At 44.7% G+C, this 27,250-nt stretch overlaps 3 protein-coding genes across 4 annotated transcripts; all 3 read left to right on the top strand.

Moving 5' to 3' along the window:
• Nucleotides 1-2,613: 2,613 nt before the first annotated feature.
• On the top strand, nt 2,614-8,987 carry LOC109740334 (uncharacterized). Of its 2 annotated transcripts, none has more exons than XM_020299378.4 (13): nt 2,614-2,836; nt 4,898-4,971; nt 5,211-5,294; nt 5,453-5,533; nt 5,849-5,929; nt 6,699-6,791; nt 6,902-7,081; nt 7,212-7,279; nt 7,385-7,436; nt 7,609-7,662; nt 7,764-7,856; nt 8,074-8,140; nt 8,409-8,987. In XM_020299378.4, the coding sequence occupies exons 3-13, from the start codon at nt 5,262-5,264 to the stop codon at nt 8,498-8,500; spliced, it is 894 nt and encodes a 297-aa protein (XP_020154967.1). In that variant the 5' UTR covers nt 2,614-2,836; nt 4,898-4,971; nt 5,211-5,261; the 3' UTR covers nt 8,501-8,987. The 2 variants fall into 2 exon arrangements, with proteins under 2 accessions (XP_020154967.1, XP_020154966.1); XM_020299377.4 differs by having other exon boundaries at nt 2,616-2,930.
• A 4,955-nt stretch (nt 8,988-13,942) lies between these two features.
• LOC109740335 (lipoyl synthase, mitochondrial) lies at nt 13,943-19,044 on the top strand. The gene is made up of 4 exons (XM_020299379.4): nt 13,943-14,510; nt 17,035-17,246; nt 17,762-18,141; nt 18,614-19,044. Exons 1-4 carry the CDS (start codon nt 14,068-14,070, stop codon nt 18,737-18,739), a joined length of 1,161 nt encoding a protein of 386 aa, XP_020154968.1. The 5' UTR covers nt 13,943-14,067; the 3' UTR covers nt 18,740-19,044.
• Nucleotides 19,045-22,200: 3,156 nt separating this feature from the next.
• Nucleotides 22,201-23,277, top strand: LOC109740336 (uncharacterized). Its single transcript, XM_020299380.3, has one exon. It carries the CDS (start codon nt 22,552-22,554, stop codon nt 23,158-23,160), a length of 609 nt encoding a protein of 202 aa, XP_020154969.1. The 5' UTR covers nt 22,201-22,551; the 3' UTR covers nt 23,161-23,277.
• Nucleotides 23,278-27,250: the final 3,973 nt, after the last annotated feature.

Here is a 27,250-nt window from a genome sequence, read left to right as displayed (position 1 = left end):
GGTGATTATAAAGATGCTCTATAGGTGTCTCCGAAGGTGTTTGTTGGGTTGGCATAGATCAAGATTAGGATTTGTCACTTCGTGTACCGGAGGGGTATCTCTGGGCCCTCTCGGTAATGCACATCACTATAAGCCTTGCAAGCAATGTGACTAATGAGTTAGTTACGGGATGATGCATTACAGAACGAGTAAAGAGACTTGCCGATAACGAGATTGAACTAGGTATGATGATACCAACGATCGAATCTCGAGCAAGTAACATACCGATGACAAAGGGAATAACATATGTTGTTATGCGGTTTGACCGATAAAGATCTTCGTAGAATATGTAGGAGCCAATATGAGCATCCAGGTTCCGTTGTTGGTTATTGACCAGAGATGTGTCTCGGTCATGTCTACATAGTTCTCGAACCCGTAGGGTCCGCACGCTTAATGTTCGATGACGATTTGTATTATGAGTTATGTGTTTTGGTGACCGAAGTTTGTTCGGAGTCCCGGATGAGATCACAGACATGACGAGGAGTCTCGAAATGGTCGAGAGGTAAAGATTCATATATTGAAAGGTTATATACGGACACCGGAATGGTTCCGAAGAAGATCGGGGATTTTTCGGAGTACCGGGAGGTTACCGGATACCCCCGGGAAAGTTAATGGGCCTATTGGGCCATAGTGGAGGAGAGGAGGCAGGCCACGGGAGGAGGCGCCCCCCCCCCTTGCCCAATCCGAATTGGACAAGGGGAGGGGCGCGGCCCCCTCTTTCCTTCTTGCTCTCCCTCCTTTCCCCTTTCCCCCTCTCCGTTGGAAGGAAAGGGGGGCCGAATCCTACAAGGAACGGAGTCCTAGTAGGACTCCCCCCCTCTTGGCGCGCCCCCCTTGGGCCGACCTCCTCCTCCCCCCTCCTTTATATACGTGGGCAGGGGGCACCCCAAAGACACAACAGTTGTTTCTTAGCCGTGTGCAGTGCCTCCCTCCACAGTTTACTCCTCCGGTCATAGCGTCGTAGTGATGAGGCGAAGCCCTGCGCGGATCACATCACCAACACCGTGGCCACGCCGTCATGCTGACGGAACTCTCCCTCGACCCTCTAATGGATCAAGAGCTCGAGGGACGTCATCGAGCTGAACGTGTGCTGAACACGGAGGTGCCGTACGTTCGGTATTTGGATCGGTTGGATCGTGAAGACGTTCGACTACATCAACCGCGTTGACATAACGCTTCCGGTTTCGGTCTACGAGGGTACGTGGACACACTCTCCCATCTCGTTGCTATGCATCTTCTAGATAGATCTTGTGTGATCGTAGGAATTTTTTTGAATTACTGCATTCCCCAACACTGTTATGGATCATAAGGTTCTAAGGAACTACTCACACTTGGTCATGAAGGCAACAAGGTTGATGAAGAAGCCTTCGGCAGAGTATCGGAGCAGGCCTCCAAATTGGATCTCCCTGCAACAGAAGCTCGGGACTACAGAAAAATTCGGAGAAAAGAAAAATCCTGCGAAGGGGTTCGTGAAATATGAAATTTATAGGCGGAAGAATGGACGTAAGGCGGTGCAGGTGGGCCCCACACGGTGATGGGGTGCGGCCAAGGCCCTGCCCGCGCCACCAGGCCATATGGGGCCCCTATGGCTTCTCTCGTCTGCCTCTGGTGCTTTTTGGAACATTTGTGCTCGAAAAAAATCGTATTAAATTCACTTTTTTTACCTGCGTAGATATTAATTTTTTGTAAAGTCAAAAACATGTAGAAAATAGCAATTAGCACTAGATTAATAAGTTGGTCCAAAAAAATATAAAATGCTAAAAAAGTATACAAAAGTAATATTATAATAGCATGAAATAATAAAAAATATAGATACGTTTAAGACATATCATAGACGCACGTACAATCACCCCTATGGATGCATGCACACACATTCTATCCATGTGCGCACCTTCGACAGATTGAGCTGGCCGGTTTTAAGTTTGTTAAAATTGCCACAGACGCCTCGTAGCTGACGGACACACTATATTATCAAAAGAGTAATGCAAAAAATACTAAAATAAATCTAGAAAAATGCCCACCTGTCAAATCTAGAACTTTGAACCCGATGGACCAGCTCCACTATAAGAAGCTTAGGCATTTAATTATGCTCAATTCACTACATTATGATATTTTAGTGAAAACATTGATGAAAACAAAATACACTCGAGGGAGTATAAACCACCACGCCTAACTTTACTTCTTGAACATCAGTACAGATACAAGCGCTCATATATACTCGTACACCTCCACCTCTATGAACGCACACACGCACACCCTATCTCTATGAGCACCTCCGAAAGACTCAGCCGACATTTCATTTTGAGATTTTACAAGTCATCGTAGGCGTCTCATAGTTGACAGGAACGTCTCCTTCTACTGAACGCGTATCGCCGGAAATTTTGAAATAAATTCAGAATAAATGCGAGCACTGGTGGGCTGGGGATACCATTATACACCTAACCATCCAACCACAGATTGATTCGCCACGCTTAACTTTACTTAAACTCGCTAAAAAAAAAGAAGAAGTATACCAAAAAAAGAGCGAAAGTGCAAAGGAGGAGAAATCCAGCCAGCTAGTACCTGCCCGGCGGCTCGTCCCCCGTGCTCCATTCCCGTTCCGATCAGACAACTCCCCGGGCAAGGCTCCTCGGAAAAAATAAATTGAAACAGCCTCGGTCGTCCGTCCCCACCTTCCCGGTCCCTCAACCAAGACCGGAAATCCTCCCCGCGGCGTCGTCGGGGGCAGCGCCGCCCAGATCCTCCGGCCATGGACGGGCTCCTGTCCAAGCTCCGGAGCCTGGACGCGTACCCCAAGGTGAACGAGGACTTCTACAGCCGCACCCTCTCCGGCGGCGCCATCACGCTCGCCTCCTCCTTCATCATGCTCCTCCTCTTCGTCTCCGAGCTCCGTACGCACCTCCCTCGCTCGGATCTCAGACTCTCAGTACACTCCTGCGGCCTCCGTACGATTTAACCGTGTGAATTTCTGGATTCGGGTTTTGCCTGATTTAGTGCGCTAGCAAAGCAGTCGCCCATTGTTGCATTTGGTTTTGCCCCGCTTGTGCCGAGATCTCGTGGTCTGTTTAGATAATTTGTGGTGTACAACCAGATGGACGGACTTACTGCGTTCATTTGGTTTGTGAGACTGGAATTGAGCCCTTAGTTCTCCTCCCAAATGTGTTATTGTGATGTGTTTTGCAACAAAGTCTAGCTTGGCATGTTCCTTTTTTTTTGTTCGAGCGTACATCATTGGTGTCTACTTGTTTCATTCTGATGCATCTACTGAACAGTTTCGGAGATTCTGGTGTTACTTTTGTGCTGTGCTTGGTTAATCATGTTGTCGTTTAATTCTACTGTATCTAGTGAACTGTGAAACCTTGTACAGCATGGATAATCTAGTGTCATTTTTTTGTCATTCCTGGTTAATCAGGTGTGGAGAACAGTGTGCCACTTAGGTGATAAGCCGATGATATGTTTACTTTAACCTAGGGTCTGTAGTGACCTGGAAGAACAGTTTTGCATACATAAGGCTCAGAGCACAGAAATTCGATAGTAGAAATCAGCTTTTCTTCTGCTCTATAGTATACCTATATAGGTTAAAGTAGGAGTCATGTTGATCAGAGTTAGACTATCTTCATAATGGTCATGTGTGTCAAAGACCATTTAGAGCATCTACAACCACAGTTGCCTAATATGAGGCCCTATACGCCTGTGGATGCGTCCGGACGCGCCCTCTGGCACTGACTGGGCAGTCCCCATTTCCCCTTGTCCACAACCGCAGTCCCCATATCCGAATACCCAATTCCATACAATGCATGCAACAACGTAGATGAACATCACAATAAATCGAATGAAAAATATAGACAGATTCGGGCATAGTTCGCCCGATTCTACTAGATACAAAATATTCATATAGCTAGCTAGACGATGAGGAGAGGGGGAGATCACCATTTCGGGCCCTTGCCCTTGCGGTCACCGGCGCGGCGGTCCATCTCCTTCGTGTACGCGTCTGCAGCGGGAGGATCATCGTCGTCGTCCATGTTGGTGGTGCCGCTCTCCGACGCCGACGAGATGTAGCTGGAGAGGCGGCTGATGGCGCGGGCCTGCTCCTTCGCGTGGCGGGCCGCCTTGGCCATGGCGGTCTCTTTCTCCCTCGCAAGGCGCTCCGAAGCTTCGAGTCCGAGCCGGAGCGCCTTCGCATTTTTGGGCCGGAGGTGCCTAGCGTCCGTCTCCGCCGTGGTCAGCAAAGGGCGCATGACCTTGTGGAGGAGCGCCTCCTTTGAATCGACGGGGACGGAACGGGCGCGTTGGCGGGAAGAGCCGGTCTCTGCCGCTGGCGGTGGGCGGCCTTGGCCTCCGACTCCGGCATCCGCATCCGCACAGGAGCAGTCGGCACGAGCACCCAGCGCGGGCAGAGCTGGCGCAGGAGGGGAACGGGAGGGGGCCACCCTACTCCGGATCTGGAGCGGGACGGGCGTGCGCGGGACGGGCGAAGAGGAGCATTGCGGCGGCTGGACCCGGAGGAGCTGGCAGCGAACGCGACGGAGCTCGAGCTCCCGCCGGTGTCCAGCCCGGGCGTTTGGGGCGGCTTTGAGGGCTCCGGTTGTAGATGCTCTTAATCATTAATGCACTAAGTTTACCTGTAAAATTATTCAAGGAGGAAAATAAAGAGCTGCTTGATCTTAGTGTTTCAAATTTCACATGACTACCATGTGAATATGCACATCTCTTAGTTTGCTTATGTATTTTACTTCATGAAATCTCCAGGAATCGGATGATTAGGAGAATTAATGTTAACCTAACATATGCTCTGCTAAGTATTCTATTACCATTCATTAATCATCCTATATTCAACAGTTGATGTTTCACCATGCAGGATTGTATCTTCATGCAGTTACAGAGACAACACTAAGGGTTGATACCTCAAGAGGAGAAAAACTTCGCATAAATGTAATAGCTATTTCTTTTTCTTACTTCACCAATTACTAACAATCGTCCCGTTCCTAATTTTCTTTAGTTTGACTTGCCAACCGTTTTTTTTCTTGCATATCATTTCCCCACACCGGGCCTTCTCTTTCAAGAATTAGTATCTTGTATGAATGTATGATAATTGTTAACCAATGATCTAGACTACTTTCTGTTCAGAAACTTGCTAACATCTACCTTTGGTCTGATGCTACAAAATGCAGTTTGATATCACCTTTCCAGCCCTTCAGTGTTCTATAATTAGTGTTGATGTGATGGACATCAGTGGACAAGAGCACCTTGATGTGGTATGTATTTTTGTATTATTATTGTTGCTACCTATGCTGCTTCAGATGTTTCTGTCTCAATATCTTGCATATTCTTTTTACCTGGTACAAGTTATGGTTGATCTATCTGGCTGCCAGGTTATAGTAACTAGCTTGTTTCACTATAATGCTCTATGTAGAAACATGATGTATTCAAGCAGCGAATCGATGCACATGGCAATGTTATTGCAACTAAGCAAGATGCAGTTGGTGGGATGAAGGTCAGTGACTCATTTGTTCTATTAAATATTACACTTATAACTTCTATAATATAGTGTTCTTTATTCCAAAGTTACATTCTTCTAAATAATCATACATCTTAACTATTAAGAATGCATTTGTGGCCATGGAAATGGCCTAAATCCATTTCATAAAGGCTATGAGGATTTGTTCTGCACATATTATCTGAACTGTTACCTGACATTGCATATGTATTGCCGAGTAAATTACCAGCTAGGTGGCGTATTGTTCAATTCCTGATACATTTTATTAGACCTGAAGACTCATGTTTTCTTTTTATTGTTGACCTTTTATAGGTGGAAAAACCTTTACAACATCATGGTGGAAGGCTTGAACACAATGAGACCTATTGTGGCTCATGTTATGGTGCACAAGAAGTATGCTCATTTGTCATTATACATAGTATTTCGTTCCTTACCCGTAATATGCAAAAACTTATGGGCTTCTCTTGGACTTGCAGCAATATTTTAATAATCTATTGTTCACTATTTTGTTTTCATTACCTTTCAGAAACTGCTACATGAACTTCTTTGTTGTTGATAAGTTTTGAAATTTTCAATTGTCGGCTGGTTCCAACTTTTTTTTATCATGTTTACATTAGTTCCATTTAAAGTTCTGGATGTGAATTATGCCACCACTAGTTTCAGTCTTATTAGCACGAGTTATAGAGCAAAAGGCACACCTGATAACTACATCAGGGTTATGCACAAGTTGTACTTGTTAAGGAGCAAAAGGCATACCTGACAGCTACATCTGGAGTTATTCGCATATATTTGTGTGGCTTGGATCAGGCTCAGATCATTTTTTGTTTTCTAACCATACTGTTCAATTGTTCTCATTAGCAGTGTTCTTCATGTTGCTTACTGTACTATTAATTCCATATCTTTCTGGCAATCTGTTGTGTTTCTCCATTAAATCGATGCTGCTTGAGAGTGTAATTTCTATGTTTCAACTCAGTTATGTAATACTAATACCTAATGTCAACTAGCGCTTTCTTCTCTGCTCAAAGAATTTTCAGCTTCTCTTTGTTGTTGTTGTTCTACTAAGATGAATAGGCTGTTAAATAGTGCTCCCACAATGCTACCTGCATTCAACGCATTTGCTATTCTTGTATGCACTTTAACTGAATATATTATTTGAATGCAGTCTCCTGAACAATGTTGTAACTCGTGTGAAGATGTCCGTGAAGCATACAGAAAAAAAGGTTGGGGCGTATCAAATCCAGATTCGATCGATCAGGTACAATGAATTTTGGGCTACGCATATAACATATGATACCCTTCATGTAACTTGTGTGTTTCCTTCACCTTCAAGGAATTTTAATTTGTATGGTGTGCACTGTTCTGTAGTGCAAAAGCGAGGGCTTCCTTCAAACAATAAAGGATGAAGAAGGTGAAGGATGCAACATTTATGGCATTCTGGAAATTAACAAGGTTGCTGGGAATTTCCACTTTGCTCCAGGGAAAAGCTTCCAGCAGTCAAATGTTCATGTTCACGATCTGCTTCCATTCCAAAAGGATAGCTTCAATGTAATCATACTTAAGGAAATCTGTAAATATTTCTTTGTACTTGACATACTGATGGGAACATTTAGATTTTTCTTGCCAATATGCTTGCTTTAAATATCCAAACTTATCCTTTTATCCTTTACAATGCCAGCTCAGCCATAAGATAAATAAATTGAGTTTTGGAGAACCCTTTCCTGGTGTGATCAATCCCCTTGATGGGTAAATTCTGTTTTGTTTGTAATGTTGTTGATTTCCTTGTATCCTTTTGTGTGTTTGAGAAAAAATATGTGATGATTTGACCTTTCATACTTGGCCAATGTGTAGGGCGCAATGGATCCAGCATTCATCATATGGAATGGCTCAATACTTTGTTAAGGTTTGTCTTCTCGGTCTTTGCAAAGCCAGCTCAACTTGCTAATTTCATTTCTCATTTGCTCCTGATTTTGTTAGATCCTTATTCAGTTATTCCTGGTACTTTCAGCATGATTGCAGTCTGAACACATGATTATAATATTATCATGCTCTCCTTTTGCCCTCTTGTTTTCCAGGTTGTTCCCACTGTATACTCTCACCTAAATGAGCAAATTATTCTCTCCAATCAGGTATCTTGTGACTTTCTCCCTTGTGCGCACAAGCGTAATAACTTATGTGGGTGCATTTATATCATTAGCATTTCTCAAGATGCTGTTATTCTTTGCTGTAGTTTTCTGTGACAGAACATTACAGAAGTGGCGATAGTGGTCGGGTACAAGCTCTTCCTGGCGTGTTTTTCTTTTATGACCTTTCACCAATTAAGGTACCATCTTGAAGTACTTGAATTTGGCGTGCTATACTCCATTCTGTTGTTTTCCATTAGTTCAGTCATCTGTTACGACATTTACTTATTGTCTTTATTATTCAGATGACAGAGGGATTTTTTCCCTCAAGACCTTAAGTCATGCATTTTATACTGATATTTTTGCAAGGCATCAGTCAGTATATTTGTATAACTTTAGCATACATGCCTTTAACAGGTCACGTTCACGGAGCGCCATGTGTCATTCTTACACTTCTTAACTAATGTATGCGCTATTGTTGGAGGTAATATTTCCCTCGGTGCCTTTTTTCTTTAAACTAATTAGCTATTTCTGTTGAATCATACGTTTTACGTTCATATGTTTACTGAACTGTTATGCTTCAGTTGAACATTTAATTAAGGCCATTCCTGATTCATGAGTAAAATATACGAGTATGTCCCCTTTGCTAGCCTATGTCCTGGAATTGGAAAACTATGAACTCAATCAATATGGCCAACATCCTTTCAGCAGTTCAACCAATGACCAAAGGCACATGTCCTCTTGTTTTACAGGTGTGTTCACTGTTTCTGGAATCATAGATTCGTTTGTCTACCATGGCCAGAGGGCAATCACCAAGAAGAGGGAACTCGGCAAATTCACCTGAGTTTTCAATCAAGCCTTCCTATTGCCGCAGAACCTCCTTTTGAGTGACTCTAGTCTGTAGCTGCAGTAGAAAGCGAGTCTTCTCCAAAGTCCTAAAAGTGTACAACTGAACCAACAGGCAGGTCTCTTTGTCACAGCTTGTGCTCTGGAACTCCTGGTGCGCTGCCTGCTTACTTCCGGCTGAAGCTGCCAGCATACAAAATGGCTCATCTGGCGTACTGTGATGTTGGTATATCGCTCAGGCAAATGGGACATTTCAGAGGTGCTCAATTTTTGTACACTCAAGTCCACAAGGACAAAGGTTTTGTCGTTCTAAACTGCAAGTTTTTGTATCTTTGTAAATCCGTGTAAGCGGGCTGTAGACTGTACAATACTCATGACAGGTTTTATTTTTCTTAGACATTTTGTAGCTCTTACAGGCGAGGTCAAAAAAACATAAAGACCATTTGAACGAAACTAAGCTCAATTTGTCAGGGTGTTTTTCGTAACTTCTCTTCCTGGTAACCTTTTGAAGGTATTGCTATCGTAAGAATGTCGATTTAGTCGTAGGTGCTTATCATCATGTTTTGTAGTCATGGTTTTGTTCACAGATGACACTGGTTACTCCACGTGTTCTACCATGATTAGTGTAATGCTCATGCATTGCAGTGAAGCGAAAAAAAAGGTGAGAAGTTAGGCCAGTGGCTTAGCAGATCATCGAAATACATTGGTGTCGCTACTGTTATGTCCTTCACAGTTAAAAGAGAACGAAATGAGGTGAAGCGGTTTGCGGGCGGCATGTGTTGGAGAATATTAAGTGACCGTGTAAGAAAAGTTATTGGGTAGAGAAACTAAAGCCAAGAGCATGGTCTTAACTCTGTATTTGCTATTTGTCTCTTTTCGAAAGGGCCGGTCTCACATGTAAGGGCCTGTTCGGATAACCACCTGCTCCCTGAAATTTCAGAATCTAGGGAGTACCTACATGCGCTCCACGATTTTTAACTTGAACTCCGCCCGCTCCGGGAGTGGCCTCGTGGAGCGGCGGGTCTCCGAACAGGCCCTAAGTATCGTTCGAAGTAGTAATAGTTATTTGTTTTAGGTCCACATGCAAGTAAAATTGTACTCCCACTAATATAGGAGTCTTTAGAGACTTGTGTCGGGAGTATTTGTTTATCTCCCTTTTTTCTGCAAAAAAGTAAATAAATCTATGTCTCTTAGAAGGTTAGTCCAACGTGTGTTTGTTTATTTGTTGGTTTTACAAAACTATTGGTCCCACATATTAGTGACAATGTAAGAAAAGGAGTAAACTCGCAACCAACCCCAACTTTTATTAGAAATATGAAACATGAAAGATAAATTATGGTTGATATAAGTTGTTCCTTTTCAGAGACATGGTTCATTGCAATTTACACATGAATCCAAGAAAATACTCACTGTTTTAAGCAAATTCTTGACAACTTATTTTCGGTGCAATTTGTTTGGTTGCGATTGTTGAGCAGAAGTTTTATTTGAATATTGTACTCACTGACCATCTAATCATCTCATCCATATTGGCGCAAGAAGGGTGCCACTGGTTTTATCTCTGCCAACTGATTTGGCCGTCTAACGGAAGTGGCCATTCTATTTGGACACACATGTGTGAATATATATTATTTTGTTATCTTTATGGCTACCAATAAATTTGTGCCCATGTGATGATAATAATAAGATGTAAAAAAATCCCGATTTGCTCATTTTCTGAGATAAGCAAGTTGTTTAGCTCCGTAAAAAAACCTAGGAGCCTCTTTGATTTGTATAATTGTAGAAACTTAGGATAGCATGTTCACTTAGACTCTATAGAATTTTGTTTGCACCAAAGTATACTTGATTGCATTACATGATTCTTAACACGTGGTTGTTTGCGGATGATACCATATTATTTTTTGAGGCCTCTCATGATTAGGTTGTAAGACGCTAAGAGTGAAGGATGCGTTGGGTTTCTACGGTCGTGCCACGGGGCAAAGTTTGAACTTCAATAAAGGCTCAATTATGTTTGTCTACTCTTGCCCTGTGGCGATCCAGGAGAATGTTAGGGCACTTCTCAATGTTACCATGCCGGTGTTTGACGAGAAGTACGTAAGGTCTACCTACTCCAGAAGGACGCATGTCGAATGACGGTTTCAAAACCTACAAGCAAGTCGGACCAAAAGGTTGATTCAGTGGGGTGATGGGCACCTAGCACATGACCCTTCCTACATATATCATGGGTGTATTCAAACTTCCTTTTTCGGTGTACGATGATCTCACAAGGATAATTAGGAACTTTTATTGGGGTTCATCAGGGTCACCAGAAAGAACACTAGGAAGCATGGGATCATTTGCTTTAGCCTAAGAGTAAAGGTGGTTTTCCATGATTACTGATTGTTTAATCAAGCTTTTGGCTCGTCAAGCTTGATGCCTTATTGTCAGGCATGATAGTATTTGTGCTCAAGTGCTTAAAGCCCGCTATTATCCAGATGGCAAGCTCGAAGACACAATTTTCTCTGGTAATGCATCATCTTCTTGGCAAGCAATTAGTTATGATCTCAATCTTCTAAAAAAGGTCTTGTTTGGAGGATAGGCAATGGCACTAGCATAAGCGTGTGAGATAATTGGATACCTCAACCACATTCATACAAACATGTGACTTCTCAAGGGCGCCGTCGTATTCGTTTTGTCTCTAAACTTTTGAATGAAAATGGTTCCTAGAATCTAGCGTTGCTAAAATCTTACTTCATGCCATGTGATGTTGATGACATTATTAAGATCAAGGCTTCGTTGAGATTAGAGAAGGATACAATTGCATGGGGTCCTGGAAAGTTTGTGATTTTTTTTCTGTTAAAAGTGCCTATGAGCTTGCGTTCGAAGAGGTCAGTAGAGATGACATGACAACACCAAGTTCGACTCCTGATGGATGTAGATCCCGGTGGAAAATGATCCGATCTGTTGAAGTGCCTCCTGCTGCTCGTAATTTTGCTTGGAGAGTGGCAACCAACTCATTGCCTACATGGAAGAATAAGCATAAAATGGGTCTTGAACTTTCAAGTATATGTCCTGTTTGTGGTGTCAGAACCCGGGGATAACTTCCATCCACTTTGCCCCTGCCCTATGGCGTGTGAAGTTTGGCACGCAATGTCTAATGTGTGGAGGCTGCCGGCAACACAGGAAAAGAATGTTCATTACATGTCCTTAAACTTTTACAGGATATTGAGAGGAGTATGTTTCTTATGGTGTTGTCGAGTTCCTAGTTTATTCCCAATGAAAGTACACCACAAACATCCACCCATGATGGATGCTTCTAGAAGATTCTTTGTCAGCTATTTGGATTCTCTTATTGCACTCAAAGTAGACACCAACATTGACCCTCGGAACGGGAAGATGGTGGTTACCCATGATCGCATGGCAAAAATTCCTCGTTCACTTCCGATAGAGGAATTTGTTCTTACTTGGTCGCCATCAGATCCTGGTTGGATGAAGATGGATGTTGATGGCTCTTTTACTTTGGATGGCGTTGGGGTAGGTATGGTGTTATGTGACAATCAAGGGAGCATAATTTTTTCTGCATGGAGACAGCTTTTCCCATGTCGGAAAGCTTTAAGGCGGAGTTGTGTGCTTGTATGAAGGGTTTATCTACGGCTCTCCAGAGAAGTGAGTTGCCACTGTCGTCAAGCTGGACTCTATTGTAGTTGTCAAGTTGATCCAAGCCCGAGATAAGGACAAGTTAATATATTCGTCCCCTGTCAAAGAAATTAGACGTCTTATGTCTCTTAGTGAAACGTGTAATACTCATGTTAGCCCATAAATAAGGTTAGTTATTATATAGCAAATTTTGCTAGATCGAAAGGTAGAACCATGACTTTTATTGGCTATGGCCTTTCCAATACAGTCAAGCTAGCTCTCGTTGATTGTAATAACTTTGTGGTTTGAGTAATACAAGTTTTTCACTCGTAAAAAAAAACCCTTCATTTTTTTTGCAGGAGAATTCCTTCAATTTTGTATATGGTTTAATCATACAAAAGAACAATCCACATGGGATTTAAAAAATATATAATCCTCCAAAATTCTTATGAAAGTAAATCCTATGAATCACCAAGTATATTTCCCCCCTCCTCCCCAGGAAGCGACTTCCCAGGTGATTAGGGTTTCCCTTCTCCCATCGGCGATGTCACCTCCGATGGACTTTGCCGTGGAGGTGTGGAACACCCCGACCCCTCGCTAGTGTGAGGGCCCCCGCCTCCTTCCTGTTTGGTTTAACGTCTTGGTTGAGTTTATGTGGCGGCGAAATTGTCCCTAGTAGGAATAATGTCTCCCACGTCTGATCCCCGCCTCGATGATGCATCTAGCGTCATCAGAGGGCATGTGGTGGTGTGTCTCCGTCATCGCTGCTGATCTTCGGTGGATCTGTTTGGATCTAGTCTTTGGTCGTGTGTCTACATGTTTGATCCTTTCGACCTACGCTTCTCATCATCAAGAGACCGTTGCTATTCTGGTCCGCTGATCCTGTGGGGCCTTAGAGCATCTCCAACAGCCGCGCTATATAAGCGCCACGCTGGAAATTTTGGGTTTTTAGCGCGCGCGCAACCGCTGCGGGAGCTCCAGCGGAGGCGCAATAACCGCGCGAGCGGCATAAGTAGTTCAGCGCGCGGTCCGAAACGCCATCGCGCGTCGTTTATTTGCTGCGCCCGCTCCCGCGCGCTGCACACTCGAGCGCCCGCGCCGCACCCTCTCCGCCGCGCCGCTTTCGCCCCGCCCGCGTCACCGCCGGCGAATTCGCCCGATGGACGGACGCGCTGACATCACCCTCACCCCTTCCTACACCCGCGACCCCTCCGCCACCGCCACCGCAAACCCTAGCGCGGGGAGATTTGGCTTCGCCTCCGCCGGTGCTCCTTCAAGCACCGACTGGTTGGATGATGTTGTGGGCATGAATTTGAACTTTTATGTCATGAACTTGTTTGGATGATTTTAAACCATGCCATGTCTTGTTTTGATGTTTGAAATATCACATATTGTCTTCGAAATGCAACATATGGCAAGCGCCGGCTGCTCGCGCGCGCTTCAGTTTAGTGCGTCTGTTTGAGCGGCTCGGGCGTGCTATATTTTGCAGCGGACGCTAGAGCCAGCGCACCGCGGCGCGCAAAAACTAGCGATTCCGGCGCTGTATACTGTTTTTTAGCGCGCCGCGCGTCTGTTGGAGATGCTCTTAGCACAACGAGTTTCCGACTGTTTACTACAACAAGGTTTGCCTGGCTCCGGTGATGGAGGAGCAATGATGGTGGCGTTCCTGCACTGCTTGTAGTCTTCGCTACGTGATTCATGAACCTGGTTGTAACTTTGTTTTACTTTTGATGTTCTTTGTACTATCATAACAGATAAATTGATTGAATGTTTTTTTTAAATAAACAAGCATAAAATGAACAATTCTCCATTATGAGAAGGCGCCCTTTGCTACAGAAAGCGGGTTCTGGATATGTACGCTTCATCGGATCTCTCCGCACCAAACAAACGCCACCGTCTTCCCCACCTCTCCCGTCCCCGGTCCGGTCCACCAACCGCCTCCAGGCCGCAACCATGCACGGCCGCCGCCATCTGGCGGCCTCCCTGGCGAGAACCCTGTCCCAGGCTCCCTCCCGCTCCATCTCCTCCACCCCGTCCCTCCTCCAAACCCTCGACCCGACCCCGCAGTCCCCTCCCCTCGCCGCGCCCGCGGCGGGGCGGCTCGCGGAGATGCGGAGGCGGCTGCAGGCGGAGACGCCGTCGCTGGGGGACTTCGCGTACTCGGTGGAGGTGGGGACGCGGAAGAAGCCGCTGCCCAAGCCCAAGTGGATGAAGGAGACGATCCCCGGCGGGGCCAAGTACGCGGCCATCAAGGCCAAGCTGCGGGAGCTGAAGCTGCACACCGTCTGCGAGGAGGCGCGCTGCCCCAACCTCGGCGAGTGCTGGTCGGGCGGCGAGACCGGCACCGCCACTGCCACCATCATGATCCTCGGTGACACCTGCACACGCGGATGCAGGTACATAGATCAATCCTTTTCGTCTATTGCCTATTTGCCTGTATTGGGCAGTGCGGACAGCTGCTTAGGTTGTTTAGGCTGTGTACAGGGAAGCCCTAGATAACCTTGTATTTTAGGAGAAGCATGGGCTTTTAGTTTAGATGATCCATATGGTGTCATTTCCATGATTTTTGTAGGTGCATAGTTTTGTATGAGCAGCGACATTGTGAGGGCAAATAGTGTGATTTTGTAGCTTATCGTGTATTTAAGTTGCCTTTGCTAGATCATGTGGATGTTTTAACGCTTCTAGTAATTTAAGAAGCATTCGATTTTAGCTGTTGTGCAAGAGTAGATGCTTACTGTGAAGCAATTCTATAGAGAACTGTATTCAGAAACGGTTCAGCTCAATTGCAATCTGAAGATTGAGTTGGAGTTCGTAGCTTTTAAACTTATAATCAATGTATAAATAGCTTTTAAAAATGGCCAACTTCACATGTTATATTTGGTTTAACCAACTAGACTTGCCCGAGTACTCAACGAAAGAACAGTTCTAGGAGAGGTTGCTATTTTCTGTTCATGAGACAAATGAAGGTTTTGGATTCGGTTAGTCAGTCATTCCCACAATTGTGCTTGCACTGCCGCGGAGTTTCTACAGATATTACTAGAGTTACAATAGGCGAGCAGGAAGTGTGCTGACCTGTTCTGACAGCCTACAAGATCCAACTAGTTCTCCTTGCCAACATAAAACATCGGCATTGGTCCCTGCCAGGGTCTTGAAATTTGTTGAGAAAGGACCACGATGGAATTCGTCCAACCTGTATCATACCACAAACCAGTTACTACAGAGAGCTTGCAGCGAGGAGAGGGGGTTTGAAAAAATAAGCAACTATTTGATGTTCATCGTACCATTAAAAATCTGCAGTAGTTGGGGAGGACCTTAGTAACATTTATTTCTTACTTTGAATTTGTACTCTGGTAGCAGCGTGAAATGCATTGTTATATCTTCTGCTTACCCGGAGCATTCTTATGTCTCCTGTCTTGGGTAGAAAATTCCGTGCTTCTTTGCACTTGGCTTGAGTTTTGATTTCCTTCAAGCTAGTTTCTTCTTCAGAATTGTTTGGATCCCAAACAAAATTCTCATTCTATTGCCAATTGTCATGGGTGTGCTCATAATTAAGTGTTTGTTTCACTCTGTATCCTTAGGGCCTTGTGTGGCTTCTCAATGTTTATGTGCTATGATTGTGAGACAATATCCCCAGATGTTGACTGTAATAATTAGCTTTCTTAATAACGATGTGCCATGCTTGATTTTATGCTAAATTAATAGTGGAGAAAGCTTTTCTTCTTCTATTGTCTGGATTAAGTGCTACTATTAAGTATGCAATCCATGTTGAAAACGGTGAAGGTTTTGGTCGTGTAGGCTGTGGACAAAGCTACGAACCAGTTCTGTTGGAGTCTCCTTTGAGTACCAATTTCAGATATAAGAATGGATTGTTCATGTGGTGTACATTTCAGGGGAACTGCTGATTTTTGTTGTTGTTTTGGCAACATATTTCGTTTTAGTGGCGGCTTAGTAGAACTAAAACTGAGTACACGAGGTGCGGTTTCAGTACTACTAGGCACGAAGAGGAGGACCTTGATGGGCAAGTGGTACCTCAGAAGGACACCTTTCGATATTTGGGGTCAATGCTGCAGATGGATGCTGATATTGATGAAGATGTGAGCCCTCGAATCAAAGCCGGATGGATGAAGTGGCGCCAAGCTTCTGGCGTTCTCTGCGACGAGTGCCACAAAAGCTAAAAGGCAGGTTCTATAGGACGGCGATTCGACCTGCAATGTTGTATGGCGCTGAGTATTGGCCGACTAAAAGGTGACATGTTCAACAATTAGGTGTAGTGGAGATGCGCATGTTGAGATGGATGTGTGGCCACACAGGAAAGGACCGGGTCCGGAATGATGATATACATGAGTGAGTTGGGGTAGCACCGATTGAAGAGAAGCCTGTCCAACATCGTGTAAGATGGTTTGGACATATACAACTCAGGTGCATAGCGGATGGTTAAAGCGTGCTGATAATGTGAAGAGAGGTCGGGGTAGACCAAACTTGACACAGGAGGAGTCCGTAAAGAGAGTTCTGAAGCGCTGGAATATCACCAAAGAACTAGCCATGGACAAGGGCGCGTGGAAGTTAGCTATCCACGTGCCAGAACCATGAGCTGGTTTTGAGATCTTATGGGTTTCAGCTCTAGCCTACCCCAACTTGTTTGGAACTAAAGGCTTAGTAGTAGTAGTAGTAGTATTAGTATTAGTAGTATTAGTAGTAGTAGTAGTAGTAGTAGTAGCTGTTGTTGTTGTTGCAACATATTTCTTTTAGCTGTGTCCTCATATCTACGTGGTCCTGCCAGGTACAGAAGTGATTTATTATTGTTTTGTTCGACAGTTTATTCCAGTTCTTTGCACATATCGCACTCTACCATTGAATTAGTTAAGACTCACCTTTTAGAGATGACATCTTGTTAGAATTTGAGAAGTTGATAATTTGCAGATTTTGCAATGTCAAGACATCACGAACCCCTCCTCCACCAGATCCTAATGAGCCTGCCAATGTTGCGCAAGCTATTGCATCGTGGGGCCTTGAATATATAGTCATCACAAGTGTGGACCGGGACGATTTACCTGATCAGGGGAGCGGCCATTTTGCTGAAACAGTACAGAGGTTGAAGACTTTAAAGCCAGATATGCTTATTGAAGCGCTTGGTAAGAGGCATACTCCTAGTTCTGTTGTCAGTTGTTCAGTATCCCCTCAGTTTATTTTTGTAAGGCGTGATTTAACCTGGATGGTCACGTAGATTGAACTTTGGCTGTTAATTCCTTTTGCGATATATATTGATAATTAGAAAATCGTTAATAAATGAATGTACTTTCAAGTACGAATTTAATGGGTGCCACTTTTTGTGTTGCTACACCTATATAGCCAACTGCTCCCTCCGTTCCTAAATATAAGTCTTTTTAGAGATTTCAATACAAACTACATACGGATGTATATAGACATATTTTAGAGCGTATTTAGTCCCTTATTGGAATCTCTAAAAAGACTTACTTTTAGGAACAGAGGGAGTAATTATGTTTCAAGCATTGCAAAGTTCGAATCTTGCAACATGTGTGTGTATTATAAATTATAAACATGAGTAATTTCTATTTTGACACACCGGCTGTTATCTTTTACTATTAGGCATTCCATGTACTGTGCCCTTATACAAATAATTTTACAGTGCCTGATTTCCAAGGAGATCGAAGTTGTGTAGAAAAGGTAGCAACTTCCGGGTTGCATGTTTTTGCACACAATATTGAAACGGTGGAAGAGCTTCAAAGAAGTGTGCGAGACCACCGTGCAAATTTTAAGCAATCAATGGATGTTCTGAAAATGGCGAAGGAGTATGCCCCTCCTGGCACCCTCACAAAGACATCAGTCATGCTGGGTTGTGGGGAGACTCCCGATCAGGTTATCAGCACAATGGAAAAGGTGCGAGCTGCTGGTGTTGATGTCATTACATTTGGTCAGTACATGAGGCCGTCAAAGCGACATATGCCAGTGTCTGAGTATATTACACCTGAAGCCTTCGAGAACTACCGCGCCCTTGGTGTTGAAATGGTATGCTCCATCCACATCTTGTACTTTTGAGTTCTTGCAATTTTCGATTACGCAAAGATCTATTATCAACCATGATTTGCTATTATCCATATTATCTCCAATGTAACATTAACCATCAATCTAATTTCACAATATACACACAATAAATCACTTTACTCAGCCACAATGCATTGTCTAGTACCTAGTATTTTTTATTGGTTGTTAACGAGTATCATGATCCGCAAAGAAAAAATAAACAAATCTGGATAGTGCACCCTTGTCACTTCTGCCATTTAGTAAACCACCATGGTTTCTTATGCTAGAGACGTGAAGATCTAGGAACTTGCTTTATCATAATAATCTATATCAGTGCTACTGTTATCCTTTTTGGTTCCCCAGAATCTTTTCTTAGTGGTCAGGACATGCAATACTCTTACTCTGCATTGTTCGTATTGCTTGAATTGCTGACAAAATGGCATGTTTTAAATGGCAGGGATTCCGTTATGTTGCATCCGGTCCGATGGTTCGGTCCTCCTACAAAGCAGGCGAATTCTACATCAAAGCCATGATCGAAGATGACCGAGCAAAATCAGGTGCTGTTGCAGACTCAAGTTGCTAGCTGACACACCTCCAGGCATTGACATGGCTACGTTGCAAATAAGATGTTCTAATTGGAGAAACATGTTTGATTTTATACATCTTGGCAATACTACTATTCTTTTCAAGAGAATGAATTCTTCTGCGCCCCTCCTTTTTTTACTTAAAACTGCTATTTGCATTTCTTCACACTATCCCATATTTTGTACGTGGCTATAAAATCATCCATTGTAACAGTAAGGGATAGAGTCCGTCAATGTACCTACCGGATATTATTGAGGCCATTATTGTGCCTCATGTGATGTGCTTGTACAGAGTTTTGACGAAGATTGGCTGTGGACTTTCTGTGCTATTGGTAGCAGATCCGATCTGCTACAGGTCATGAGAAAGAGATGTAGACCGCCATTGATCCACGGATCGCTAAAGCACTCTTCTTAGGTCAACTTGACCCTCTGTATGCAGTCAGCTCTGCGAGGCCCTCAGTACAGTACAGGGTCATGAAAGGAATGTGTCAGGTGTAAAGAACGCCACTAACGAGCATTATTGACCCGTCGCACTGGTGACTGGAGCTAAAAGCCGTGCAATAATGCCCACTCGTCAACCGTCTGAGCTATAATTTGCTTTGTCAACCGTCCATTGAAGGTTGCTTACATGCCCCGCCATTTTCTTCTGCCACTGGAGGAGCACCGCGTTTGGGTCAAATCCTTGGGATGATTAGCTTTGATTCGCAAGCCTAAGGGCCACTTTGCCTCTTTGATTGCGGGACTAAAAGATCATGAGTATGAAGAACATAAGAATCTATATCATGGCATTTACGACTTGCTAACTATCCGACCACATGTTTGTTCTCGTACAAAAAGTTCTTTGATTGTACTCCCTCAATAAAGAAATATAAGAACGTTTAGATCTCTAAAGCAGTGATCTAAATGCTCTTATATTTCTTACCGAGGGCGTATCACAAAAAGGCTCAAGAATTTATTTGTTAGGAACGGAGAGAAATGATAATTTTAGTTGAAACTGCATGCAAAGTTGCAAACTACTCCCTCCGTTCTTAAATATAAGTCTTTTTAGAGATTCTAATATGAATTACATACGAAATAAAATGAGTGAATCTACGCTCTAAAATACGTCTACATACATCCGTATGTAGTCCATATAGAAATCTCTAAAAAAACTTATACTCCTTCCATTTTTATATACAAGGTCACAAACTCAAATTACAGGTACCAATATAAAATTTAATGCCTGCTTTGCAAGTCAGATTTTCTTTTCGTTTACTGGGATCATTAATACCCCACATGCATGCAAGAAAACTAAGTGGAGGAAGTAGATGGCTGTCATTATGACTGCATGCATGCAACTATTAAACAAGTTGCTTGTACAAGAAAATATCATTAATTTTGCCTCGATTACTGTTGGTGGCCTTGTATAGATGCAAAATGTATATTTCATAGTGGCTTTGTATAAGTAAATAGAGGGAGTATTTAAGAACGGAGGGAGTAGTACACATGAAAACTCATATGGTTTCAGTCCTATAAACGGAAGTTGCAACATTTGACAGCGAAATAACGAAGATCTTACTTGGATACGAGTTTTCATGGGTTCAACCAAAGGTAGAAAAAATCCGTGTCACATAGATAAATAAACAACAGAGTATGCATAGTAGCTGCTCTGAGTAGGATCTAACAAACCATCTAACAGAAATAAATTCTGACAAATCCGCTTGCTGATATGCGCATTGCATGGTTATGAGCCAGCTTGCGACAAAAGCCATGATCACTACGTACTCCCCAAGGCGAATTGGCTTAGATGTTGTCTAGCTCAATGTAAAGTACCCTACAGTTCTGAGCCGTGCGTGTGTCACCGCATTACAAAGCAAATGGAATCTGGTTATTGGTTCACTCTTCTTGGACGGCGTCCGCCTCTCATTCAAAACATGAAGAACAAACAATGCTTTATCAAGGGTTTAACAAGATTTTTCTACACACATAGTTCCATCCCTGTGTGTGTTGGTAGGATGCAAGCGAGCGTCCCGAACCCGCTAAAATTGGAGGTTAGTTCAAACTGAACTAAATGTAAGCAGGGCTATTACAACTAACCTATTCTATTTTGACTAGGAAGCGACTCGGATCGGGCACCGCTCTGCATCCCTAGTATGGGGTGCTACCTATGTTTCTTTGTGCCAAAATACTTTCACGTTTGAGGGTATACCTCCAGAACGATATTCAAAATAGATACACTGTCTCTTGTGGCTGGTGGATGTTGGATGCATCGACATGCAGAGAGGGCGTCACTGCTGCATACCTAAGAATCAGGGCGACCGAATCTTTCTAAAAGAGGACAGAACACCAAGACAAAGTAAAACATGCAAGAGCAACGCCATTCATGTAGAGTTTGTTGGGCCAAACTAGAAGTATTTGCCAGTGTGTGAAAGTGTAGACGCTTCAACCATGCCTACGCTTCCGATTGATCTCACACCACGATCACCCCTATCAAAATTGTGAAAATAATGGCATTGAAGGGCCTGCAAGTGAATAAACAACCAACAATTAAATTCTATAAACATAGGCACGGGAAAGCCCACGCCGGGTTCTCTATCTTCTATTGCCGATTATAGCATACATGTGAAATATGGAGGGGGTTGATCAATTGAAACTACTCCCTCCAGTTGGGTTTATAAGTTGGGCACGAGTTTTCAGATCTTCAATTTGACTAATAAAACATGTATAATATATGCCAGAAAAACTACATGGTTAAAAACTTACTTTGACCACTAAACTAAAGATTTGTTTATATAAAATATAATACTACTCCCTCCGTTTCAAAATACTTGACTTTCATTTGTCCAAAAATGGATGTACCTATATACTAAAACATGTCTAGATGCATCTAGATTTTGACAAATGAAAGGCATGTATTGTGGAACGGAGGGAGTACATGTGATGTAAAAACTCGTGCCGGACTTATAAAGGGAGGTAAAGATTAGAACGATACTAGAGCTAATAAGCTACCTGTTCTTTACCCCCAACAATCCTTTACATTAACCGCACAGCAAATGACACATGCAGAATTAATAATCTCATCTGCATCACAGGATCCTAATCCTAATCTAGTTATCTGAATCTGATTCAGACCACGAGAGGCTTTACCACTTTTACTCAATCAATATAAAAAACTTGAGTGCGCCCCAAGAACTACGAAGCCAGAATCTGAGTGCAGCGGGGCTGGTAGCTATCAGCAATCTACGCATGTGCCACGCCTAACTGGAGAGAAGAAAGGCGCAAGAGTTGCTGCGTCTCCGATCGTTCCAACACACGTACTAGTTTATAACCAATATATCAACGTGATCAGTCACCATGGCCATCCCCGTCACCCCCCCGCCCGCCACTCTTGCGCCGTGCCTATGGCCAGGCAACCTTTGACGTGCTCAAGGGTAACTCGAGTTCACCCGGCCCTCACCCCAACCCGCACTGGCACGCGCGGGCGGCTGGCTCCCCTCGGGAAAGCGAGGGCCGTTTCATTTTCAGCCATGTGGTTTTGCACGGCTGCCATGGCGACTTAAAGCGACTGCTCCCATGCGGCATCCTCTATGCACTATGCGTGCATATCTATCTCCTTGATCCCTCCCTTTGATGGCCGCGCGCGCCACTGAGCACCCGGATATGCATAAGTAGTTCCACTTGCGGCCTCCCAGCAAAGCCCTATATAAGCGCCCCCTTCCAAGAAAGATTCAGTTCAAGCTCGGCTACCCCACTGCTCGCTCAGCAACCAGCATACAACACATAGTTTAACTTGACACCTGTCGAGACTCGAGAGAGAGGATCAGGGAGGAGCATGGCGACCTTGTGCAGGCAGCCGAGTCTGGAGTTCGACGTCAAGGTCGTGAGGGTGGCCGGCGTCGAGGCGCGGCTCGAGGGTAGCCTCTTTGTGAGGTACTACGTCCCGGCCGGCGACGGGAGGCGGCGGATCCGCGTGGACACGCGCGAGGTCCCGTGCGGCGCCGGGGACGACGACATGCTCTGGGGCGAGCGCGTGCGCTTCCAGCTGGCGGGCAACGGCGGGGCCGTCGCCGCGCCCGGCAAGGTCGCGTTCGAGCTCCGGTGGAGGCCGCGCCCGTCGTCGTCCGGGCTGGCGGCGTTCCTGGGGACAGGGAGGCCGTCGTCACGCGTGCTGGCGCGGGCCGAGCTCGCCTTGTCGGCGTCGGCGGAGTGCTGGCTGAGACTCTCGCCGGCGGGCCGGGAGCTGGGCAGCGGGTGCAAGGCGCCCAAGTTGCTTGTCGAGGTCAAGGTCGTCCACGCCGTAGCGGCTGCCGCTCATGTGGCCGTGCAAGCGAGGAAGTTCGGCGGCGTGAACGAGTGCTGCCGTGGCGGCGAGCGCTGCGGTAGCTGTGGGTGGGTCGGGACCGAGGAGGACATGTTCCTCTCCGCGACGTTTACTCAATAGCAGTACCAGTATTGTGATGGTAGGTGAACTTCGTAGGAGAGCTCTTCCAGCAAGCAGTTGTCGATTTCAGTCAAACTCGGGCGTGAAATATGAACAAATTTTGAACAAAGTTACGTATCTATTAGCTTTCTGAAAGCATCACTCGGTTTTGGTATTTTTGCGGTTCCTGGTCGTCCTTGGATGTGTGGCTGCCATGCACGTGACGTGCCAACGATTGTTCTTCCTCGCTCAGGCGCTGCCCGGCGTCTCTGCGTGGTGTGCACATCGGAGACGCGGCGCGCAGCCGTGAAGCTTCAACGGAAATTAAGACGGGGGTCGGTCGAACTAAGTGGATCATGCACTAGCACTTTTTTTAGTTAAGACTACGGTACCAAAGTAAGGTTTGGCATTACGGTAGATCATAAAAGATCCCGTTTGCCCAGTCAATTTTTGTTTAGTTTATTCCGCAAATTTTTTTTTGTTTAGTTTAGCGTCCGTTTGAATTTAACTTTTCTGTGACTTTTTTTCACAGTAGTACAGTGCATTATAAAACACAAAGGTAACAATCACAGTGCAACTAACTTTAGTCTGCTTGCATACAGATCTAAGGCCTTGTACGATGGGAGGTGCTTAGAGAAATAAATCAGGCTTTTCTTAAGCACCGGTGCTTATTTGTATAGGATAGACGCTTAACTAAGCGTCTCTCCTGTAGAAATAGGCACCGGTGCTTCAGAAAAATCCGGTTTATTTTCTAAGCATCTCTCTAAGCACCTCCCATTGTACAAGGCCTAAGGAGCCCCTGAAGAGCTCCATTTCCGCATTTGTGAACCCCCCCCCCCCCCCCCTAATTTTTTTAATCTAAACTGAGCCTAAACACTATGGGCTACTAACATACCTTGCAAAAACGTCTTACATTCGAAGTAGTATATAACAAACTACAAGCTGAATTTTTTTATTTTGTGTATTGTGCGTCATATAAAAAAAAAACATGGCCGCTTGAGCAATATGGGACTATCATGTCATCATGTGAGTTGGTGCATAGCTTGGTGGAAAGTAGTCCAGAGTATGGTATAACATCCACACGATATTTTGTCCAAACTTATATTCAATTCGATGAATACGATGGAAGCAAAAGCATAATGATAAATCTTTAACAGTTGAGGCGTCCGGAGAGACAATTTATAACACGCGGGTACGGGGACACGCGGATCCTGCGCCGTGGATCCGTGCCAAGATTCGCGACATGGCTTATGTATACACATAATGCATTCGTATATCATGTCGATATACTTGTTGGTGTAGGGTCCGATACCTGTTACGTGGGGTCGATTAAAAATAGAAAACGGGAAGGAACAAACAAATATAGAACAGATGAGCAAAAGCGATTCATTAAGCCATTGTTATGTTGTTTTTCTTAGTTCTTGTTTGTTTCTATCTTCTTGTCCTCGAAAAAGAACATCAATCTTTAAGCATGGTTTCAATCAAAAAAAGGCAAGAGATCATCTTCTATCCTTACAGACCGAGGCTTCAAAGATATGAACTCCGCAATAGTACGTTGGTGCAAAAAGGTACAAATTCGTTCGAAAAGGTTTGTTTTCTTATGCAAAGGCATGCTATCATCTTTTGTCTTTACAGATTGAAGGACTTCAAAGATATGAATACTCAGACCAAAATCCGTCACATCTCGAGTAGTAGGTCCCGAACTAAGGGTCTTGAGATGATGGTAACAAAGACATGCGTTTTTCCTAGGTTCGGGCTCTCAGTGGAGATAAAACACTACGTCCTACTTGTGTTTTATTGCGTTTGGATGGAGTATATAATACAGTCGAGCTACCCTGAAATTGTTGTCTCTCTCTATGAGCCCTACCCCTCGGTTTATATAGGTACCGGGGGGGGGGGGGGGTCTGGGGTTACATCCTAGCTAGACGTACAAAGAGAACGGGTTGTAAACGACTTCTAACATCTTGGAGTATACAACAAGTCTTCGGGAGCATTCCTTTCATACGACATGGGTTGTAAACGATTTCTAACATCTTGGAGTATACAACAAATCTTAGGGAGCCTTCCTTTCATACGACATGGGTTGCTTCGATGTGGCCCACTGGTTAACCAACATGGGGGTCATCGGCCTGGCCCACCAGACCGGGAGACGACCTGTTGAGAGACCCCCTAGCCGGGACACGATCAGAGACCCTGAACCGGTCTTCAAGTCTGGACACACCTCGGTTATTCTGGGATGTTCTTCTTTTCTGGTCGTTGATCTTGAAAATTGGTTCAATGAAACCAATCATTGAAGTTTTTGGAAATATGCCCTAGAGGCAATAATAAAATGGTTATTATTATATTTCCTTGTTCATGATAATTGTCTATTGTTCATGCTATAATTGTATTAACCGGAAACTATAATACATGTGTGAATACATAGACCACAACATGTCCCTAGTGTGCCTCTAGTTGACTAGCTCGTTGATCAATAGATGGTTGTGGTTTTCTGACCATGGACATTGGATGTCATTGATAACGGGATCACATCATTAGGAGAATGATGTGATGGACAAGACCCAACCCTAAGCAAAGCACAAGATCGTGCAGTTCGTTTGCTAGAGCTTTTCTAATGTCAAGTATCATTTCCTTAGGCCATGAGATTGTGCAACTCCCGGATACCATAGGAATGCTTTGGGTGTATCAAACGTCACAACGTAACTGGGTGACTATAAAGGTGCACTACAGGTATCTCCAAAAGTGTCTGTTGGGTTAGCATGAATCGAGACTGGGATTTGTCACTCCGTATGACGGAGAGGTATGTCTGGGCCCACTCAGTAATGCATCATCATGATGAGCTCAATGTGACTAAGGAGTTAGCCACGAGATCATGTGTTACGGAACGAGTAAAGAGACTTGCCGGTAACGAGATTGAATAAGGTATGGGGATACCGACGATCGAATCTCGTGCGAGTAACATACCGATGGACAAAGGGAATTGTATACATGAGTGATTGAATCCCCGTCATCGTGGTTCATCCGATGAGATCATCGTGGAACATGTGGGAGCCAATATGGGTATCCATATCCCGCTATTGGTTATTGGCTGGACAGGTGTCTCGGTCATGTCTGCATGGTTCCCGAACCCGTAGGGTCTACACACTTAAGGTTCGGTGACCCTAGAGTTGTAATGGGAATTGTATGTGGTTACTGAAAGTTGTTCGAAGTCCCAAATGAGATCCCGGACGTCACGAGGAGTTCCGAAATGGTCCGGAGGTGAAGATTTATACATGGGAAGTCCAGTTTCAGTCACAGGAAAAGTTTCGGGGATTATCGGTATTGTACTGGGACCACCGAAAGGGTTCACGGGGTCCACCGGGTGGGGCCACCTGCCCCGGGGGACCAAATAGGCTGAACGTGGGTGGGGAACCAGCCCCTCTAGTGGGCTGGTGCGCCCCCCAAGGGACCCAAGGCGCCTAGGGTTAAAACCCTAGGGGTGGAGGCGCCCCCACCAACTTGGGGGGCAAGCACCCTCTTGGCCGCCGCCCCCCTCTAGATGCATCTAGGGGGGCCGGCCCCCTCTCCCCTTCACCCTATAAATAGTGTGTGTGTGGGGGGGGGGGTGGGAGGGCAGCCGCACCTCAGCCCCTGGTGTCGTGGTTCTAAGCCTGACAGTAGAATGGGGGGGGGTAGGTATGAGGAGGCAAGATCCTAGCTATGGGGAAGTTGTACACACAAGATTTACGAGTTCAGACCCTTCACAGTGGAAGTAACAGCCCTACGTCTCGGTGCTCGGGAGCTCGGTCGATTGGATTATGAGTGTGTCGTTACAGGGGGTGCGAACCCTTGTGCCTGAGGAGGGGGGTGGCTTATATAGAGTTTGCCAGACCCCTCCGGCCCCCAGTTACACAGGGTTCGATGTACATAAAGGTAGGAACGTTACTGGTAACGCCAGCATTAAAGTTACATAAATGACCATTAAGACTACGGAGTGAACGCCCGACCGTTGTCCTTCAGAGTGACTTTAGACCTTCTGTTCTCCGAGTGGATCCTGGTATGGTCGAATGGAATTGTGATATCCGAGTGAACACTCAGTCGAGTGGGTTGAGTCCTGTGGTGATTTCAATCG

The sequence above is a fragment of the Aegilops tauschii genome, chromosome 2, assembly GCF_002575655.3.
Source record: "Aegilops tauschii subsp. strangulata cultivar AL8/78 chromosome 2, Aet v6.0, whole genome shotgun sequence".
NCBI classification, from domain to species: domain Eukaryota; kingdom Viridiplantae; phylum Streptophyta; class Magnoliopsida; order Poales; family Poaceae; genus Aegilops; species Aegilops tauschii.
The sequence above is the reverse complement of the archived record's forward strand: the minus strand, read 5'-3'. Positions and strand labels throughout refer to the sequence as shown.

Bases quoted from the DNA above. Each gene is read 5' to 3' on its own strand.
- LOC109740334 (XM_020299377.4), top strand. From the start codon at position 2,789: ATGGACGGGCTCCTGTCCAAGCTCCGGAGCCTGGACGCGTACCCCAAG. The intron at 4,972-5,210 runs GTAATAGCTATT...TACAAAATGCAG, and splicing joins GAGAAAAACTTCGCATAAAT to TTTGATATCACCTTTCCAGC. The intron at 8,141-8,408 runs GTAATATTTCCC...CTTGTTTTACAG, and splicing joins TGTATGCGCTATTGTTGGAG to GTGTGTTCACTGTTTCTGGA.
- LOC109740335 (XM_020299379.4), top strand. From the start codon at position 14,068: ATGCACGGCCGCCGCCATCTGGCGGCCTCCCTGGCGAGAACCCTGTCC. The intron at 14,511-17,034 runs GTACATAGATCA...GATAATTTGCAG, and splicing joins ACCTGCACACGCGGATGCAG to ATTTTGCAATGTCAAGACAT. The intron at 18,142-18,613 runs GTATGCTCCATC...TTTAAATGGCAG, and splicing joins GCGCCCTTGGTGTTGAAATG to GGATTCCGTTATGTTGCATC.
- LOC109740336 (XM_020299380.3), top strand. From the start codon at position 22,552: ATGGCGACCTTGTGCAGGCAGCCGAGTCTGGAGTTCGACGTCAAGGTC.